The following is a 21033-nucleotide window of genomic DNA, read 5'->3' on the forward strand; positions in this document are numbered from 1 at the left end:
AGGGGCTGAGGCAAGAGAAGAATCATCTCTTCCTCTGATCCTGACTACCTGAGTGAAATGCTGGTGGCTTTCTTTGTTCCTTCTGTCAGACATTACTGCCTCACAAAGGGATTCTTCTGTTTCCTGAATAAACTAAGTCAACGTTTTTTCTTTAACTCCAAGTTAGGCAGTTTGTGTTCCCCTCCTTTCTGATACAGCAATGGCAGTTACCAATAGTCTAATTACAAAAGTGACAAAGCAGTTTTAGCTTAAGAGCAACTTTGTTTCAACATACTGGATGTGATTCCCCAATGAAGGAATGAATCAAAACCAAACCACCTGTCCCCGTATACAAAGAAGTCCGGAAAGCAGTTTTTCTCAGGAGTTTAGTTTAGCAAGAAAAGTTAAGCCAAAAGCAATTGTGGTTTCAATCTAAAAATTACCTGTGGCTGCTGTTTAGACTGAAATTTCGGTGACTCTACTCTGTCTCTTCTTTCAGATGCAACTGCCAGATTGGGAAACTCCTCGGCATCCTAAGTAAACCACACACCCTTTAGCTCTTCACAAATCACAATTATCAAATAAGTCCAACTACAACCTTTTCCTTGCTCTTATTTTCTTTCCATAAAAATATCCTTATAAAAGTGCTCAAAGGTGTTATAAAACAGTCAAAACAAAAACAAAAAACTAATGTAAGTGCTTCGGATTTATTTCACTCTTAGAACAAAGTTAAGAACCGCAGTTTGAATCTCCCTGCTCCAGAGAGAGAGAGCAGGGGCCTCAAGGATGTGGGTTCACCAAGCAGTCTACGCACTGCTCCAAGCACCCTGGCACAAGAGTGTTCAAGCACCCATCCTTCAACTACGCTTTTCTTTAGGGAAACCATCAATCTGGACTCAGGAGATGTAAGCATCTTGTCACATGTGCTGAGCCAAGACTAGAAAAAAGAAACAAAGGAACAGGTCTCTAAACAATGTTTAAATCATTTTAAAATGTCTTATGTGCTTCTGTCAACATTTAGGGACCCTGGAGAAATTATGTGAAAAATGTGGGCAGAAATAATGAGTTCTTTGTTGGCCCAAACAACAATGCTCTACCGCAGTCATAGGTTTTTCAAACATGCGACCCCATTACTCTCAAGGGAATGTTCCAAAAGCCCCGGGAGCCCCTCGAGTTTGTGGGAACACCTCGGGCTTGACCCTAAGCTGGCTGCCTGGGAGCACTGCTGAGAGACCCTTCTGCCAGCACCAGGAGCCAGGATGCTGAGTCTGGTACTGCAGACCCATGAGAAACATAATCAGGATCCAGGACGGCTCCTTGGAGAAGAGGGACATTCTTGGAGTATCACTGGACAACAATTTAAAGAGCATTTTCGGAAGTTCATGATATTCTCTTCTTGACCAGGGTCCACGACAGATCTACAGTATTCTAAGTTTCAATAGTGGAGCACATTATACCAAAACATCTAGATAGAAAAGGAGGCCCTGCAGAAGCCAGCATGCCAAAGCAAAGAAAAAAACAGGCCAGAAGATACTGAGGGGTATATGTTAGTAGTAGGGCATACACACCATTAAATTTCAATACAAGTAGTTTTGTCTCTAGGCCATTCATTCGTTTGTTTACTGAGAGCCTGCTATGAGATGGGCACTGCGCTGGGGACACGAAAATGAAGAACTGAAGAAAATGGGTGACAACTATTTTCTTTAGCACTACAATTATTAAAGAAAATGTTGGAGAATTTTTACTTCAGCAACCAGTATGAACCCATATTTCTATTAAGGAAGACCCATTTATTATATCAAACAAGGTGAGTAATAAATGTAAATATACTTCAATCCTTGGTGGCTCTTGAACTGTCAGGACTTCATATTTCGATTTAGACTTTTCTTTCTTTTTCTTATTCTTCCTTGAGGCTTCATTTTGCTCAGGATCGTCACCTTGTGATGCTCTGGACTAGAACAACAACAACAAAAAAAGCAAAATTCATGGGTTTTTAGGACCATTTTTAAAGTCTTTATTGAATTTGTTCAATATTGCTTCTCTTTTGTTTTTTTTTTTTTGGTTTTTTGGCCGCAAGACATGTGGAATCTTAGCTACCCAACCAGGGATCGAATCTGCACCCCCTGCACTGGAAGGCGAAGTCTTAATCACTGGACCTCCAGAGAAGTACCCCCCCATTTCTGTTTTTTTAAAAAAACTTAAAACAAAACAAACAATCTTTATTTATTTATGTTTTCAGGAGCCCTGAGGTAGAACAGACAGCAGGTTGTTAATGGAGGCTCCTAGAGGGGTGGGGGCCAAAGGGCCATGGGAAAAGGACCTTTTCCATAATTAGATCCTTGTAATATTACAGGTGCTATTTCAGTAATAAAAATTCACAATACAGAAAGTTTTAGAGGGGAAAAAAAAAATTATGACCACAATGCAAAGCCATCTGGGTCATAAGATTACAGGAGATCCTCATTTTCTCATCTTTATTTTGGGACTTCTCAAAAATAAACTTTTCTTACACCTCTAATTAAAAAATAATTTTTAAAAAGATGCTGGGAAAATAAAACAAAATCTGTTAACTCTTAAGAGTGTTAAAAGCTCATTTAGATGGTGACTTGGTGGCCTACTGTGCAGCCTGCGCCCCGACGCCAGCGGGGCCTTGGAGCTGGCCAGTCTCCATGTGTACTTGGAGGGGTCTCACAGCCACCTCCTGTGTTTCACAAGTATGTGCATAAAGCTGTAGGGAACAGGCACACAGGTCTGACTTCACCATTAATTGTTACCAGCACAGATTCCTCAATCAACCAAGCATAAACACACAGCTTCTGTTTGTGTGGGATGGTCTAAGACACTTCGGATATCAAAAAGTATCCTAACACTCAAAAAGATAGGAAACCAGCACTAAACAAATACGACCATATTTCAACTTAAAATAATGTATCAGTACACAATGAAAATCAAAACCAAAATCTAGCCCGGTAAAAAAAGGCTCTTCAAGAAAGAAATCTAGGGATTGAAAAATAGCAACTTAAAATTATTTGAATTGAAAGGAAAAAATGGATTCTGAAATGCTATCATATAGTAAGTAAGCTGCAATTAACCAAGAATCAATTAACATACATGATGATCGCAAAATGTGGCACACAATTATCTTGCTACCAGTACCTGGTAGGTAAAAGCAATGGAAAATCAACAGACAAAAGACTGCAGTATTTTATATACCAGAGCATAAGCTACTGCCAGCATCTCTCTTGTAAAGAATTCAAAATGGTCCACAGATATTTTAAGACCACAGGTCTAACATGCACATCCTTACTTGTGTATAAAAGCTACCACTTGTGTCCCTAGACTGTATTCAGTTCAAGTACTGAATACAACCAACTCAGATTAGTGCCTACAGTACTGAATGAAACACTTTCAGTTAGGATTTGAGAAAAAAAGAAAGCCAATCCAGTGGTACAGAAGAGCAACATAATCAAAGTGTGACACGTACCTTTTTAGTAGGATGGACAACATGTTTCTCTTTGTACGAAGGCTCCGAAGATAAAACTTCAGAAGATGACATACTACCATTTTTAGGATCTGCTGATGAAGCAACCATCTTTAGGTTTATCATGGAAGTAACATTTTTAGGGGCTGGTGACAGTTCTGTAGATAATGTCTGCCGAACAACATAACCCATTGGTGTCCAAGATAATTCTGCTCAAAGATAACCAAAATTGTTGAACAATCCCAACAGTAAAAAAGAAATTCCTTAGAAATTCCAAGCATGCATTACATGAAGTACTCAAGAGCATAGTTAAATTAAGGTGTTGTTAAGAACATTCTCTTGGAAACTACAGCATCCACTAAATTTGTTTTTCTTCTTGGAACATGCATGCTGAATTAACTTGTAAGGGGAACTGACTTTCCTAGGAACTGTTCTGTTAACTTGGAGGTGCAGGCGGTAAACAAAAAAGTTTCCATTAAAAAACAATAATCCACAAATACATCCACGTGGCAAACACACAGAAATAATGAGCTAAAGATCAAACTGTGGCCCTAGTAACCTTGACGTGTACCTTTAACATCAGAAATCAAAGATCACTAAACTTCAGCTACCGCAATAACTGGTAATTTCTTTCTTTCTAGAACATAGGCATAAGTATGGCAACACTACTCCGTAGGTGCCCATGAAACTGTATATACAGACAAAACATAAGGACATCCATCAGGACACAGACAGGTCATGTCAGCGGCCTGTGGCTACCCCACAGTGGGGAGACAGGCTGTTCTTGTCACCACAGAGCTATGCATCTTCACAGCAGTTGCTAAAGTGAAGGTCTTTTATTGAACCACGTACGTACCAGACATGCTAACGCAATAGAAAACACACCTGTGAATAAATCTAGAATAATTTTGTAAAAAGGTCTTCTGTTAGGACAAGCTACTCACAAAAACTTCAAAAGCAGAATCTACTGAACTCTCTCTGAATATCTCACTTCTGGGCCAGGTCAGGACAGACCAGCAGTTCTCAAAGTTCTGAGACTCCCAGGACCCTTTCAGGGGTCCACAGTCAAAACTGTTTTCCTGGTAACAGGAATGTGCCATCTGCCTTCCCCACTCTCACTCTCCCATGAGCGTAGTAGAGTGGGGTTTTCCAGAGGCTGTACGACAGAGAACAGTGAAACAGGTGAATGCCAAAGCAGAGCTCCTGAGCCAGACGTTGAAGAGCTGCTAAAACGCAAAGGCTGCTCTCCTCTCCTGACTAGTTTTTTAACTTTGGAAAATAGTTATTTTTTTTTAAATTAAAATATGTTATGTTAACCTGTAATGGGTTTACTGTTACTTTTAAAGTGAATTAGACGTGGGATCACGAAACCGTGTCTCCTGCATCGGCAGGCGGACTCTCAACCACTTGAGCCACCAGGGAAGCCCCTGCAGTTTATCTTTTAACAGTGCTGGTGTCAGAAGAGGAACCGAAGGAGGCCCCCGAGAGCCCCCAGGAGCAACAAGCAACCAGGATACGACCCGCTGGGATACCCCACTCACTCTGGAGCCTCTAGACAACATCCCGGGAAAACAGCAAAGGGCTCGCCCCGCACTCCGTGCCCCTCCCTCCCGCCCAGCCTGAGTGAGCCAGAGTCCCCGAAGAGGCTGTTCCTTTAACCCTGTCCTGTCTGAGCGAGGAACAGACGCCTTCCAGCGACCTACATGCAGAGGCGGGGCCAAATCCAAAGCTGAGGCCCAGGAGCTGTGAGAACAAAGAAGAGAAAGGGAAACCTCTCCCAGCAGCCTCAGAAGCAGCGGATTAAAGCTCCACAATCAACTTGATGTACTCTGCATCTGTGGAATACATGAATAGACAGCAAATCATCCCAAATTGAGGAGCCAGGAGTCAGTGCTGTGCCTCTGAGGTGGGAGAGCCAACTTCAGGACACTGGTCCACAAGAGACCTCCCAGCTCCACATAATATCAAGCAGCGAAAATCTTCCAGAGATCTCCATCTCAACACCAGCACCCAGCTTCACTCAACGACCAGCAAGCTACAGTGCTGGACACCCTATGCCAAACAACTAGCAAGACAGGAACACAACGCCACCCATTAGCAGAGAGGTGGCCTACAATCATAAAAAGTCCGCAGACACCCCAAAACACACCACCAGACGTGGACCTGCCCACCAGAAAGACAATATCCAGCCTCATCCACCAGAACACAGGCACTAGTCCCCTCCACCAGGAAGCCTACACAACCCACTAAACCAACCTTAGCCACTGGGGACAGACACCAAAAACAACGGGAACTACGAACCTGCAGCCTGCAAAAAGGAGACCCCAAACACAGTAACATAAGCAAAATGAGAAGACAGAAAAACACACAGCAGGAGAAGGAGCAAGATAAAAACCCACCAGACCTAACAAATGAAGAGGTAATAGGCAGTCTACCTGAAAAAGAATTCAAAATAATGATGGTAAAGATGATCCAAGATTCTATTTCCCAGATCCAAAATCTTGGAAACAGAATAGACAAAATGCAAGAAACAGTTAACAAGGACCTAGAAGAACTAAAGATGAATCAAGCATCAATTAAAAACACAATAAATGAAATAAAAAATACTCTAGATGGGATCAATAGCAGAATAACTGAGGCAGAAGAACGGATAAGTGAGGTGGAAGATAAAATAGTGGAAATAACTGCTGCAGAGCAAAATAAAGAAAAAAGAATAAAAAGAACAGAGGACAGTCTCAGAGACCTCTGGGACAACATTAAACGCACCAACATTCGAATTATAGGGGTTCCAGAAGAAGAAGAGAAAAAGAAAGGGACTGAGAAAATATTTGAAGAGATTATAGTTGAAAACTTCCCTAATATGGGAAAGGAAATAGTTAATCAAGTCCAGGAGGCACAGAGAGTCCCATACAGAATCAATCCAAGGAGAAATACGCCAAGACACATATTAATCAAACTGTCAAAAATTAAACACAAAGAAATCATATTAAAAGCAGCAAGGGAAAAACAACAAATAACACACAAGGGAATCCCCATCAGGATAACAGCTGATCTCTCAGCAGAAACTCTACAAGCCAGAAGGGAGTGGCAGGACATAATTAAAGTGATGAAGGAGAGAAACCTGCAACCAAGATTACTCTACCCAGCAAGGATCTCATTCAGATTTGATGGAGAAATTAAAACCTTTACAGACAAGCAAAAGCTGAGAGAGTTCAGCACCACCAAACCAGCTTTACAACAAATGCTAAAGGAACTTCTCTAGGCAAGAAACACAACAGAAGGAAAAGACCTACAATAATGAACCCAAAACAATTAAGAAAATGGGAAGAGGAACATACATATCGATAATTACCTTAAATGTAAATGGACTAAATGCTCCCACCAAAAGACACAGAGTGGCTGAATGGATACAAAAACAAGACCCATATATATGCTGTCTATAAGAGACCCACTTCAGACCTAGAGACACATACAGACTGAAAGTAAGGGGATGGAAAAAGATATTCCATGCAAATGGAAACCAAAAGAAAGCTGGAGTAGCAATTCTCATATCAGACAAAATAGACTTTAAAATAAAGACTACTAGAAGAGACAAAGAAGGACACTACATAATGATAAAGGGATCGATCCAAGAAGAAGATATAACAATTGTAAATATTTATGCACCAAACGTAGGAGCACCTCAATACATAAGGCAAATACTAACAGCCATAAAAGGAGAAATCGACAGTAACATAATCATAGTAGGGGACTTTAACACCCCACTTTCACCAATGGACAGATCATCCAAAATGAAAATAAATAAGGAAACACAAACTTTAAATGATACATTAAACAAGATGGACTTAATTGATATTTATAGGACATTCCATCCAAAAACAACAGAATACACATTTTTCTCAAGTGCTCATGCAACATTCTCCAGGATAGATCATATCTTGGGTCACAAATCAAGCCTTGGTAAATTTAAGAAAATTGAAATTGTATCAAGTATCTTTTCTGACCACAATGCTATGAGACTAGATATCAATTACAGGAAAAGAGCTGTAAAAAAAACACATGGAGGCTAAACAATACACTACTTAATAACGAAGTGATCACTGAAGAAATCAAAGAGGAAATTAAAAAATACCTAGAAACAAATGACAATGGAGACACGACGACCCAAAACCTATGGGATGCAGCAAAAGCAGTTTTAAGAGGGAAGTTTATAGCAATACAATCCCACCTTAAGAAACAGGAAACATCTCGAATAAACAACCTAACCTTGCACCTAAAGCAATTAGAGAAAGAAGAACAATAAACCCCCAAAGTTAGCAGAAGGAAAGAAATCATAAAGATCAGATCAGAAATAAATGATCAGAAATAAATGAAAAAGAAATGAAAAATAAATGAAAAAGCAAAGATCAATAAAACTAAAAGCTGGTTCTTTGAGAAGATAAACAAAATTGATAAACCATTAGCCAGACTCATCAAGAAAAAAAGGGAGAAGACTCAAATCAATAGAATTAGAAATGAAAAAGGAGAAGTAACAAGTGACACTGCAGAAATACAAAAGATCATGAGAGATTATTACAAGCAACTCTATGCCAATAAAATGGACAACCTGGAAGAAATGGACAAATTCTTAGAAATGCACAACCTGCCAAGACTGAATCAGGAAGAAACAGAAAATATGAACAGACCAATCACAAGCACTGAAATTGAAACTGTGATAAAAAATCTTCCAACAAACAAAAGCCCAGGACCAGATGGCTTCACAGGCGAATTCTATCAAGCATTTAGAGAAGAGCTAACACCTATCCTTCTCAAACTCTTCCAAAATATAGCAGAGGGAGGAACACTCCCAAACTCATTCTACGAGGCCACCATCACCCTGATACCAAAACCAGACAAGGATGTCACAAAGAAAGAAAACTACAGGCCAATATCACTGATGAACATAGATGCAAAAATCCTCAACAAAATACTAGCAAACAGAATCCAACAGCACATTAAAAGGATCATACACCATGATCAACTGGGGTTTATTCCAGGAATGCAAGGATTCTTTAATATACGCAAATCAATCAACGTGATACACCATATTAACAAATTGAAGGAGAAAAACCATATGATCATCTCAATAGATGCAGAAAAAGCTTTCGACAAAATTCAACACCCATTTATGATAAAAACCCTGCAGAAAGTAGGCACAGAGGGAACTTTCCTCAACATAATAAAGGCCATATATGACAAACCCACAGCCAGCATCGTCCTCAATGGTGAAAAACTGAAACCATTTCCACTAAGATCAGGAACAAGACAAGGTTGCCCACTCTCACCACTCTTATTCAACCTAGTTTTGGAAGTTTTAGCCACAGCAATCAGAGAAGAAAAGGAAATAAAAGGAATCCAAATCGGAAAAGAAGAAGTAAAGCTGTCACTGTTTGCAGATGACATGATACTATACATAGAGAATCCTAAAGATGCTACCAGAAAACTACTAGAGCTAATCAATGAATCTGGTAAAGTTGCAGGATACAAAATTAATGCACAGAAATCTGTGGCATTCCTATATACTAATGATGAAAAATCTGAAAGTGAAATCAAGGAAACACTCCCATTTACCATGGCAACAAAAAGAATAAAATATCTAGGAATAAACCTACCTAAGGAGACAAAAGACCTGTATGCAGAAAATTATAAGACACTGATGAAAGAAATTAAAGATGATACAAATAGATGGAGAGATGTACCATGTTCTTGGATTGGAAGAATCAACATTGTGAAAATGACTCTACTACCCAAAGCAATCTACAGATTCAATGCAATCCCTATCAAACTACCACTGGCGTTTTTCACAGAACTAGAACAAAAAATTTCACAATTTGTATGGAAACACAAAAGACCCCGAATAGCCAAAGCAATCTTGAGAACGAAAAATGGAGCTGGAGGAATCAGGCTCCCTGACTTCAGACTATACTACAAAGCTACAGTATTCAAGACAGTATGGTACTGGCACAAAAACAGAAAGATAGATCAATGGAACAGGATAGAAAGCCCAGAGATAAACCCACGGACATATGGTCACCTTATCTTTGATAAAGGAGGCAGGAATGTACAGTGGAGAAAGGACAGTCTCTTCAATAAGTGGTGCTGGGAAAACTGGACAGGGACATGTAAAAGTATGAGATTAGATCACTCCCTAACACCATACACAAAAATAAGCTCAAAATGGATTAAAGACCTAAATGTAAGGACAGACACTATCCAACTCTTAGAGGAAAACATAGGCAGAACACTCTATGACATAAATCACAGCAAGATCCTTTTGGACCCACCTCCTAGAGAAATGGAAATAAAGACAGAAATAAACACATGGGACCTAATGAAACTTAAAAGCTTTTGCACAGCAAAGGAAACCATAAACAAGACCAAAAGACAACCCTCAGAATGGGAGAAAATATTTGCAAATGAAGCAACTGACAAAGGATTAATCTCCAAAATTTATAAGCAGCTCATGCAGCTCAATAACAAAAAAACAAACAACCCAATCCAAAAATGGGCAGAAGACCTAAATAGACATTTCTCCACAGAAGATATACAGACTGCCAACAAACACATGAAAGGATGCTCAACATCTTTACTCATTAGAGAAATGCAAATCAAAACTACAATGAGGTATCATCTCACACCAGTCAGAATGGCCATCATCAAAAAATCTAGAAACAATAAATGCTGGAGAGGGTGTGGAAAAAAGGGAACCCTCTTGCACTGCTGGTGGGAATGTGAATTGGTACAGCCACTATGGAGAACGGTATGGAGGTTCCTTAAAAAACTACAAACAGAACTACCATATGACCCAGCAATCCCACTACTAGGCATATACCCTGAGAAAACCATAATTCAAAAAGAGACATGTACCAAAATGTTCATAGCAGCCCTATTTACAATAGCCCGGAGATGGAAACAACCTAAGTGTCCATCATCGGATGAATGGGTAAAGAAGATGTGGCACATATATACAGTGGAATATTACTCAGCCATAAAAAGAAATGAAATTGAGCTATTTGTAATGAGGTGGATGGACCTAGAGTCTGTCATACAGAGTGAAGTAAGTCAGAAAGAGAAAGACAAATACTGTATGCTGACACATATATATGGAATTTAAGAAAAAAAAATGTCATGAAGAACATAGGGGTAAGACAGAAATAAAGACACAGACCTACTTGAGAATGGACTTGAGGATATGGGGAGGGGGAAGGGTAAGCTGTGACAAAGGGAAAGAGAGGCATGGACATATATACACTACCAAACGTAAGGTAGATAGATAGTGGGAAGCAGCCGCAGAGCACAGGGAGATCAGCTGGGTGCTTTGTGACTGCCTGGAGGGGTGGGATGGGGAGGGTGGGAGGGAGGGAGATGCATGAGGGAAGGGATGTGGGAACAGATGTATATGTATGACTGATTCACTTTGTTATAAAGCAGAAACTAATAAAAAAAAATAAAAAAAATAAAAAAAAATTTAAAAAAATAAAAAAAATAAAGTGAATTAGTAAGTATTTTGTATTTCTCAGTTTTAATTTCAGATATTACAAATATTGACAGTTATCCAAATAAACAGAAATTCTTTGGGGTTCTTTTAAAGGGTATTAAGGAGGTCCTGAGACCAAAAACTATGAGAACCACTGATATAGGTAATGCTTAAGAAAGGAATCATTTCTGAGTTCATAAAATGTCTCAACTGGACAAACATTTCATTTATAATTCTTTACTTGTATGTAGTTTACACTCCTTGTGAATGGATGTGGGATCTCGTTTGCTTACTTCAGTCTTCTAACAATGATGCCAGTTTATCAACCCATCAGCTGCCTTAAAGAAGGCTTTAAAACAAAAACATTTCAGTTGCACTAGACTGAAAATGAACTAAGAAAACAGACAACAATAGACAATTTTTGTATTTTAAAATAATATTTGGTAGCCACTCTTACCTCTCGTACATGAAGAGCGACCGGTAGCAGCATTATCAGTTACAGATTCGGTCCGATTATTATTCCTCACCACTATTTCACCCTAAAAATCAAACCGGTTCTTTTCTTACTATTTCAAAATAAAAGTCATCATTATTTTTGAAATATATAGCTTCCTTCGCCATTCTTAAAACCTGCAAAACATAACGCTAATTAAAAATTCCAAACACATACATACATAATGTGAAAAATTAAATTACTTTCTTCTGCCAAATCTCATTCCCTAGAGGAAAAACCATCCACCGTCTACAGCTTAGCTAGCATCCTTCTATTTCTTTGCTTAGGAGATAAACATTTGTATATCATTTTAAATAGATCTCCATAATGGGATCACACCACACGCAGTATCATGTAACTTAGGGAAAAAAACCCAACATACAACCAACAATTTCCAAGTCAGCACAGACGTACCTACACGATTCTTAGAGCCGAAGTGCCCACTGTGAAGGCAAAAGCTGTCGTTCACCCCACCCCGTTCACCACACCCCCACACCAAGGCTCAAAAAATCCCTGAACATGCCCACAGAAACAAATATAGGCCTTCTAATACGTACTCCCTTTCACAGACAGAAAGCTGCCACATGCATGGAACAAGAGGCACCAAACGACACTTGGGGACAAGTGAGTACATTAAGAGAGACCTCAAAATGACCAGCAGCCAAGGTGAAAGGAAATTGATAAATTCACACTGAATGGATTTAAAATAAATTCTGAAGTTCATGTTTCATAAACTTATCCATTTTACCATTGCATTACATCTAAGCCCAGTTAAAAAAAAAAATTGTTCAGTGGCCAAAATAGCTGATTGCTGAATATGCCTTGTGCCACTTCTCGGCCTGGATAGTAGAAGCCTGTTAACCTCCAAGAGCTGTTTCAGAACAATGGAAAGAACATGTTCCTTAACTAGGACAGAAAGCCCCCATTTTCATTACAAATAGAAGTGAAGCCAAATCCTCCATGTGGCATCTGCTGATTCCTGGCCCCGTGGGAGAGCTCACTAAGGGCCTGGAAATACCCACTTCACCCTGGGCCTTCCTGCCCCAGGGCCTCCCCAGAGGACCCACCACTTCCCTACAGACATCAGGCAGGGCTTCCTGGGCGGGCAGGTGTCACTTGCTAACCTGCAAATTCCAAATTACTGCCTGACAGATGCACACCATACAAATCTTGCAGGAGGTGCCGCCTAGAGCACCCACCCCGTCCCAGGAGTGCGGAACTGTCTGCTTCAATCCGCTGCAGGCCTGAGGCCCAACCTCTGAACAGAATCTCGATAATTTCATTTTGCTACTACCAAATGGATGCAAAACAAGGGTGACTGGGGAAGTCAATTTTTATTTTCAATGAAGCATTTCTGGAAATTCCAAAGGCATAGGGAGGTTGGGAGTCTGGCAAAGAGAAAGATGCCATTCTCCCTTCTACTAGCACCTTTCTCAGCTTCCAAAACACTGGGATAGTCCTGGAGGAGGTGATGTGGCATCAGCATGGCTCTGTGGAAGTGACTGCACACTGAACAACAAATTCTCTTCCGGTTCCATCCTATAGGCTGCTGTGTTCTCTATGGGGCTCCAGATAGACACAGTATGTAAAGGCAATTATGTTAACTAAAAAAAAAATAAATTCATCAAAGAAGAAAATAAAATAACATAAATGATTAAAACACAGCCTGTTCTTTGAGTAAACGTAACTTTTATGCTCACCAAAGCCAATGAAACACTAGAAATGGCTTACCTATTCAAGAATGGTTAAGTAAATTATATGTATCAATACCAAAGATTCAATGCAACAGTTATTAATGACATGGAAAAACTCCCACAAGTTTTGAAAAATTCAAACACAAGCTTGTATCATACATGTGTATCCTAAATTGAGGGGAATGTCCCTCAATTCCCACAATGTACCATTAAAAAAAGAATAAGTGTCAAACATGGTTTTCTCTTGGTTGTACAGCTTCAGACAATTTTTTTTTTTCTGAATATTTTTCTCATGTTGAAAGATGTTACTAATACCATCAGGAAAAAAAGGTTTCTTTTAGAGGGAAAATGGGAAAAACAAAAAAAATACTCCACACATAATTCAAGAGTGTGAATATATAAAGCAGTGGGTATGTACACCTCCCCACATAGCATGATATGCCTTACTTCTTGTCCACATATGCAGTACTCATATGTAACAAGTGACCATGACATAAAGTGTCAGTCATGCTTCCGCTCACCCTGGACCTGCTGTACTCTGTCCTACTTTTGTACAGCGCTCACAGGTTTGGAATTATCCACTGACCACCCGTGATGAAAGCTTGGAGCCCCTCGACCACTCAGCTATTCCATACACCCAGCCAGGGCCCAGAAAGCAGTCACAAAGCTGCCTAACAAAACTGTGATTCTTCTGTATCAGTCAATCGGCCTTACTTATCACCACTGTGTAAAAGGAAAACACCAAGGTGTAACAGTCTAAGGGTCAACATGTGGGGAATGATTTATTTTCTGCACATTATAAGCCACTACCACCAAGTCTTCAGAGGGTTTAGTATCCAGGCACCCAAGAGAAGTGCTAGGACAGGAAATGGAAATCCTTCCTCCATTCAAGAGGTAAATGAACTGGTGAGCTCTGTTTTCTTCATTGTTTCTTCTTTCTCCTTACCTCCATACTGGGATGGGCGCCCCAATTTGTCACAAGCCATTTTAGGGACTACTAACCCAATAAAGTTTTTTCCTGGAAGTCTCAAAATCAATCTGTTTGAGAGGAAAATGCGTCAATTTGATGGAGTAAAACTTTGAGATCAAATGGTGAATACAGTGCAATTTAAAATTATTAGGCACTGAATGCACTTATTGCAATGACATTTTCCGTATCATTGACAAGACAGAGGTGCAGATAAAGAGCCTGGAAAAATCAGAAGTTACACTACACAGTTTTAACATTACTATTTGATTTTAAAAAATCTTTTTCCCTGTATTGGAAAAAGTGCTACCAGAATGCAATGGTAGAAACAACGTTTTCACAATGCGCTGTGGAAGCAGGAACCCATGCTAGAATCTTCTCCTGAGACACTGCAATGCTTTCTAGCCACCAGATATGAAGACACTTGCTAAGTGATTCTCTGGAAAGAATAGCCACGCCAGGTGTTACAGCCTGACTATAAACAGTTCAAACAACAGAGAAAGTCACCCAAGCGAACTGAGAGGCCCCTCCCACACCAAGATGTGAAGTGTAGTATTTGAAGTGATGTCCTTGCATCACTATCCATCACTGAGTAGAAAGGAAGAAAGAAGGGAACAAAAAGAGCAGGAGGCTGCACTCACCTCTGCTAACACCGCAGCAGGTTTCCCCACTTCTCTTAGAAGAGGAACGTCAGTAGAGGCAGAGCGTAACGGCCCCCACTTGAGCTGCTTTTGTATCTCTGGTATCTCACTGTTCTCTCGACCCTGCAGTTCAGGAAAATCCAACCTGGTAAATTCAAACTCAGGTTTGGAGGCAGATCCACTTTTTTCAATGATTCTGGATTTCCTGTCTGTTCGTTTATAATAACCATCTGTATTTACAGAATTAAAAGTAGGGGTAAAAATTTAGATGTTGTCTAATGACCTGTACTCACACTTAAGTTGCAGAGTAGAAAGTCTATTGCTATTGATGCAACAACACGTTATTGTCCAAACAGCCTAATTTTTTGTAGTGTTGTTAACCTTCTCTGTAACAGTGGAAAACATAAATGACCATGGGGGCCACCAAGCAGAAAAACGAAAACACACTGCAAATTTTAGGAGTAATTCTAAAGTGGATGAAATAGCTACCTTAACCTGACTGTGCAGCTGGGCATTTCAATTATTCTTAATACACACTTTAGAGATTTGTGAGATTAAGGGAACTCTTACAAATTTTCTTTAAATAATAAAATTTCCATGTTTTAGTTTGCTGGAAGAAACTGGAGAGAAACAAGTAAAATTAAACTTATAACCTCTTTCCCATCTTTCTCCTTCAAATGCAAATGAATGATGCTACAGGCTACAATGCCATAAAGCCCCAGCATTTTTTAAATTACTTAATTGTAAGGCTAGAGTTATTACAGTTAACTGTTCAAATTTTCTTTCACATTACCACGTACCAGATGGTTTATGAGTGAAGTCAACACCAAGAGAAAAAGTTACATATCAAGTAACAATAAATTACACACGTAAATAAAATGACAGACCATTCCCAGTAAGTACACTATTACAAAGGTTTTAAGTTATTATATAAACAGATGATGGCTGTGATCGACGTGCAATAGTAAGTAATTTACAGGAAAAAAACAAGACATCATGTATAATCACTAACTTTCAGCCAGAGACTGGAACAGCAGTTTTCAAGACCAGAGCAGACATGTCCTCTGAATGACTGTCCTGCCCCAGGTTTGGTATTGTTTAGGATGGGATTTAAACCATAGTCAACTCTCCCACGTATTAAAAAGTGTCCCAACAGAATACCAGAGAAGCTATTTCAGGGATGAACATGATCAAATATAGTACAAGGGATGTGACTGTAATTCACTTTTATTTAACAACTGTTTTGAGGCGGGTGATTATCACCTACTTGCTATGTGACTTTACAGAAGTTCTTGCATAAAACAAGGTAATAACATGTTAAGGACATGTCATAGAGCCCACACAAACAAGTTCCCTCCCCGGGAGGAAAGGCCCCCAGGATCCCACAGGAAACCTGATGGCCTCAGTTTTTCATGATGAGTAAGCCCACAAAAATAGTTCAAAGAACAGAGACGTTTCTGGGGGTAGACAGGGTAGGAAGACATAACATACAGAGCATGTTATTTTTACCTGATTTCAAACTGTTCTCAGCATGAATGGACATACGAGGTGAACTTTTAACTGATTTTAAATCAGATGATATAGGTCCATCAGTCTTCTTAGTGTCAAACTTCGGCTCATCACAGGTTTTCTTCTGCAGGAAACATTAAAAAGTAAACATAATTGAAAAGTAACATATTAAAAAATAACATAAATTCACTATAAAAAAGGCTCAAATTTGCAAATTCGTAAGTACAACTCAACCATTTTTTAGAAAAGTTAGACCATATCAAATTTTAAATATCTCAAAATTTAAATACCTTAAATAACACGCAAGAACTTACCAGTTCTTTATGTTTTAAATGCTAAAGTGACCAACAAAACCAAAACATTTACAGACCTTAAACAGAGCTTTTGTGTCTTGCGGGAGAGGGCACATGTGCTCGTTTCGTGGTTTCACGGTTTGAAAACCTCTGAAACAACTGGGTTGGTTGTAATCATACTGGGAGCCAGGCACCGGGCAAACATTTTGTGACAACTCCAGGGTGTAAGGAGAACAGGCATACGGATGAAGAGGGATCTCAGGAGATAAATACTGAGGTGGAAACGTTGAAGCTCCAAAAGCCGTATCTTCAGCATAGAGTTTCTGTCTAAATAAAAAGGGTAAATTTTAGTTGCAGATTTCATACCACAAACCAAGGAGCTTAATATTTTGTAATAAATTTAAACTTTTTACTATTTTTGAGGTCATTTATTCTAGCAATACCTCAAATTAAAAACCAAATAAAACCTCTGAGCACTTCTTTCTTAACCTGCAAAGAAAGATGCTCACCTAGTTCTGTTTTTTTCATTACTTATCTGGAACCTCCATGAAAGGACCCTATTATAAGGAACATTAGAAAAGCCCAAGGATGCTCCAGCAGCTTTCCACTCTCATGCTGTCAAATATTTGGAAAAGCCTCTCTCGGCAACCCTGGCCAAAGGAGCCATCCAGACCATTCCCTCAGTAGAGGGAGTTTTTTACTGACCATCCAACCTCTACCCGGACAACCTGCAGGGCCTGCCTCCTGAGGCCCCAGGTGCCCGCAGACAGCTGTCCAGCCCCTTCCCTGCTCCAAGCCCACTGCCACATCCTGTGCTCTACAGACTCTTGGGGCTGGAGTTGCAATGGGGACACTACGCACAAGGTGGTCCCGGAACTACACACGCTGCTAACAAGATGGAACCATCTGTGAACACTGCTACTGCCTCAACTTTCTCAAGCTGCTAGGCTAAAATGAAATAGAATTTAACATTGATTTTTTTTTTTTTTAGCAAATTTGGTATACGGCCAGAGGTTTCAACCATTTTGCAATGAAAGTTGATACAATGACAAAATGCTAAGCAGCTGAGTTAAATACAGATCACTATCTTCTCATTCCCACAAATAAGCACCCGCAGATGTTTCTGTGACTTTCCAGAGCTCCAAATTATCTTGTAGCAAATCAATGAAATCCCAAAGTGTACTGGTCCACTGAAAGGCAGGAAGAGCCAAAGCTAATGATGAGACATCCCACATGATCTTCCAACTGTTCAACTGTCAGGAGATACGGGCGTAGGCACCACTTACTAGAAGTCGCGTTTCTACTCTGCTGCAAGTAAGAGTCTGCACTGAAGAAGGAAAGGAGTCGCTATCTACAGGCTAGACCTGTAACACACTGATGAGAATGTCCACTGCTTTCGCTTCCATGCAGCACTGAACTGCCTGGAATCACTGTTCATTAATTCATGACATTTTATAATAAGTTTAAATCTTATAAGATCTTTTTCTTGTAAGCAACTGATTCTAGTAACGAAATATTCCTGATTAAAACCCCAACGAACCCTTTTACTGACCTTTTTCTGCCCCACAGAACACCTGGCCTAGTGTTGCTCTTTGCTGAGAAGAGAAAGATTCAAAGCTTCATCCTGCTCCCCAGATGCTAACCCTAGATGTGAATCTCTGTTTTATTTTGTTTGATGCTCAGAAAATCTAATGGAGGGCAGATGAAGGTGAAGAACCTGTTCTCCACAAAAGAAGATAGGCAAAGAAGATGGGCTGATAGCAAAAAAAACAAAAACAAAAACAAAAACTTAAAATGGGTATCCCAAGTCCAAACAATGGATAAATGAACAAACCAATGAAATTCAGGTAAAGAAGGAAAGGGAGGTGGGAGGAGGCAGGATCCAGTAGTGGTTTTGAAGGCTGTTGTCGCCCAGAAAATGTTTCTCCTGTGAATCAGGAGACCTCAGGTTGGGTCACAATCTGGTTTCCCCCTTTGGACAAGTCACTTGGGTTTCTATCCCCTCACTGATCCTTCTTCCTCTGGAAAGTTGGTATTTTTCCTTTCCATCCCAGGTAAATATAGTTACATGCAGAGAGCAATATACAACACAAAACTTCAAAGAGATAACCCACAGCATCTGTGGTTGGGGCTTCAAATGGCTCGTCTCTAAAGTTGCAGTTGTCACGAATCACTCAGACGGCCCTTAACCACAGTAACACACTTCCTCTATGCCCCACCGTCTCATCTGCCCCCCTCCTTTTGCTATTAGCAGCCCCTAACCTCCCCTGCTAATCTCTCTGCTCCACTTCCCCTTACCCCATCCCTACCAACGACCACCAAGTCTCCCAGGACCCTCCTTCCTGCCAAGCTCAGTAGCCTCTACTGCATGGTGTCTACTTCTATCACATCACTTGAAAAGCTCCACTAGCCTGCACTTGGCAGCCTCTGCCCTCTCCTTGCTCTCACCCATTTTCCAAAGGTTCCTCCATGGCGTGGCCTCCCCTACACTCTCCCTATCTCATCTGGCAGACTCACTCTGAGTCAGAATTTCTCCTCGTTCTGCTCAGGACTTCACTTACATACTTCAATTCCAACACTTTCACCACCTCCAGGCCTCTATCTCCAACTTACAGGTCATTTCCACTTAATAGTTAGTTCACTTTTCCCCCATCTGGCACATGTAGCTCCAAAACATAACAACTGGTCCCCAAACCAGCCCCACTTGCCAACTTATGCTCTCATGAATAATCCCAAATCTTTCCATGTATTCAACTGGAAACTGCTATAGCGTCTTTTCCACCAAAACCCATATGGACAACCACTGAACCCTCTTCTCTTGCAGCAGGTCTCCAGGTATTTTCTTCTCTATTTCCAGTGCCTAGAACCCAATCAAAACCTTCAAGCCCCTTTCCCTTAAGTTGAGCCAGAAACCAGGAGGGATTATCATGACCCCAACCAAAACACCCCCAAGAGCTCTCTATTTCCTACCCAACAAACCTAACTTTTCAGCTGTACCATGTAGGCCAATCGACTAGTGGCTTCCCCCTAACAATGGGGCCTTCCTTACTCCTCTACTGTCTCCCAAACGTATCTTGCATCTGGTCCCCTCTAACCAGGCCAGGACCCGTCAGGAATCCAGTCCCTCCTCCACCCACCCACTTGACATGAGCCACACTCTGTGGAGAACTGCTAATTCTCATAGATGAGAGGTTTAACTTAAAAGCGTCCATTGACACTGTGATTTTTACAGTATACTACAAGATACTGAAAAAGCTCAACTTTACCGACAGCAATAGCAGCTTTGGGGAATACAATGAACTCAGGTCAGAAGAACTGAATGCTAATTCTGGTCCTGGTGCTACGTCTCTGAGGAACTTTGGACAAGCATTTCTAGTCTCAGTTTCCCCTGTGTAAAATAACACTACACCTCCCTGCCAACCTCATGGATGGTGGCAAGCATGAAAGCAATGAACATATTCAGTAATTCCCAAACAGAACACACATGTCCTCATGCATGTGTTACACAGGATTTGTCACAAAGCAGGTACCATGACAATCAACAAAGCCACCGTCCAGGGATGATGACTGGGCACAGAGAACTTACTTTGTTGGCATAACCTCTATTTGTTCATTACACCAGTAAATACTCACTACTTCCCAAACATGGCCAATTCTATATACCAGAATACTTCTACTGATATTTGTCTTGTCTATAACATAAACCTGGAGGAGATTGGTAGTTCGTGTTCTTCCATCTCCACCAGTTCAAATCTATATATAAGACAAAAACAGGAGCATAGCTCATGAGACAGTCTTTCCCCGCTTAGGAACTAGTGCTTTTCCATATAATAGCCTTTCACTAATGAACTCCAAATGAATAAATGAAGTCCCTTGGCAAGCACTGCTAGAGGTACTAGAGATGGATATTCTGTAAAAGGTCACTCCTTTAAGGACATACAGAATTAGGTTGCTATACTGGAATAAGTAGGAAAGAGGACATATCATATGTTTGTTACAGAAAATTCTACTCCTTTTTTCAAGGCAGCAAGAGATCTCCATTTAAACAAAATCTGACTATAGCAATGCAAGTCTTAACTTATATTAGAAGTGACTAGATAATCACTTCCCTACTGTGTAAAGTCTCACCATTTCATCCCCACTTTAAAGGCACTCATTCTTTCTAAACTTGCCCTTTGGTTTCATGCCTCCTTTGTCTTTAATTGTTTTCTTGCCAGGCAGGAATACTGTCAGTCAACCTTTTCAGTGGTTATAAACAATTAAAAAAAAAAAAACCAAAGCTATAAAGCGATAAGGGGTTAAGAAACATAATTTTAAAATTCAGCATTTAGCATCCTTGAGCCTCTAATTAGTCTCAATTCATGTTACTGCCAGAATGCTGCTTTAGCCATACAAATATTTTCCACCTTTATTTTGGGTCACTAGAATTTCACCCAGCGGATGACTTAAGAGTTCTTGTC

At 40.2% G+C, this 21033-nt stretch overlaps 1 protein-coding gene across 2 annotated transcripts in view; it reads right to left on the reverse strand.

The window, feature by feature from the left end:
• The window catches only part of SECISBP2 (SECIS binding protein 2), a gene marked incomplete at both ends in the record, with an annotated part of 45537 nt that overhangs the window by 22277 nt on the left and 2227 nt on the right, over positions 1 to 21033 (reverse strand). Inside the window, 8 exons of one of the 2 annotated variants that reach the window (XM_079706471.1) lie at positions 423 to 512; positions 1810 to 1932; positions 3464 to 3669; positions 11434 to 11515; positions 14772 to 15001; positions 16281 to 16404; positions 16651 to 16900; positions 20279 to 20326. In XM_079706471.1, the coding sequence (XP_079562597.1) occupies positions 423 to 512; positions 1810 to 1932; positions 3464 to 3669; positions 11434 to 11515; positions 14772 to 15001; positions 16281 to 16404; positions 16651 to 16900; positions 20279 to 20326 (1153 nt within the window). The remainder of the gene's footprint in view (positions 1 to 422; positions 513 to 1809; positions 1933 to 3463; positions 3670 to 11433; positions 11516 to 14771; positions 15002 to 16280; positions 16405 to 16650; positions 16901 to 20278; positions 20327 to 21033) is intronic. The other variant, XM_079706472.1, reaches the window with a different exon arrangement.

This window comes from Hyperoodon ampullatus (assembly GCF_949752795.1).
Source record: "Hyperoodon ampullatus genome assembly, chromosome: 6".
Lineage (NCBI taxonomy): Eukaryota > Metazoa > Chordata > Mammalia > Artiodactyla > Ziphiidae > Hyperoodon > Hyperoodon ampullatus.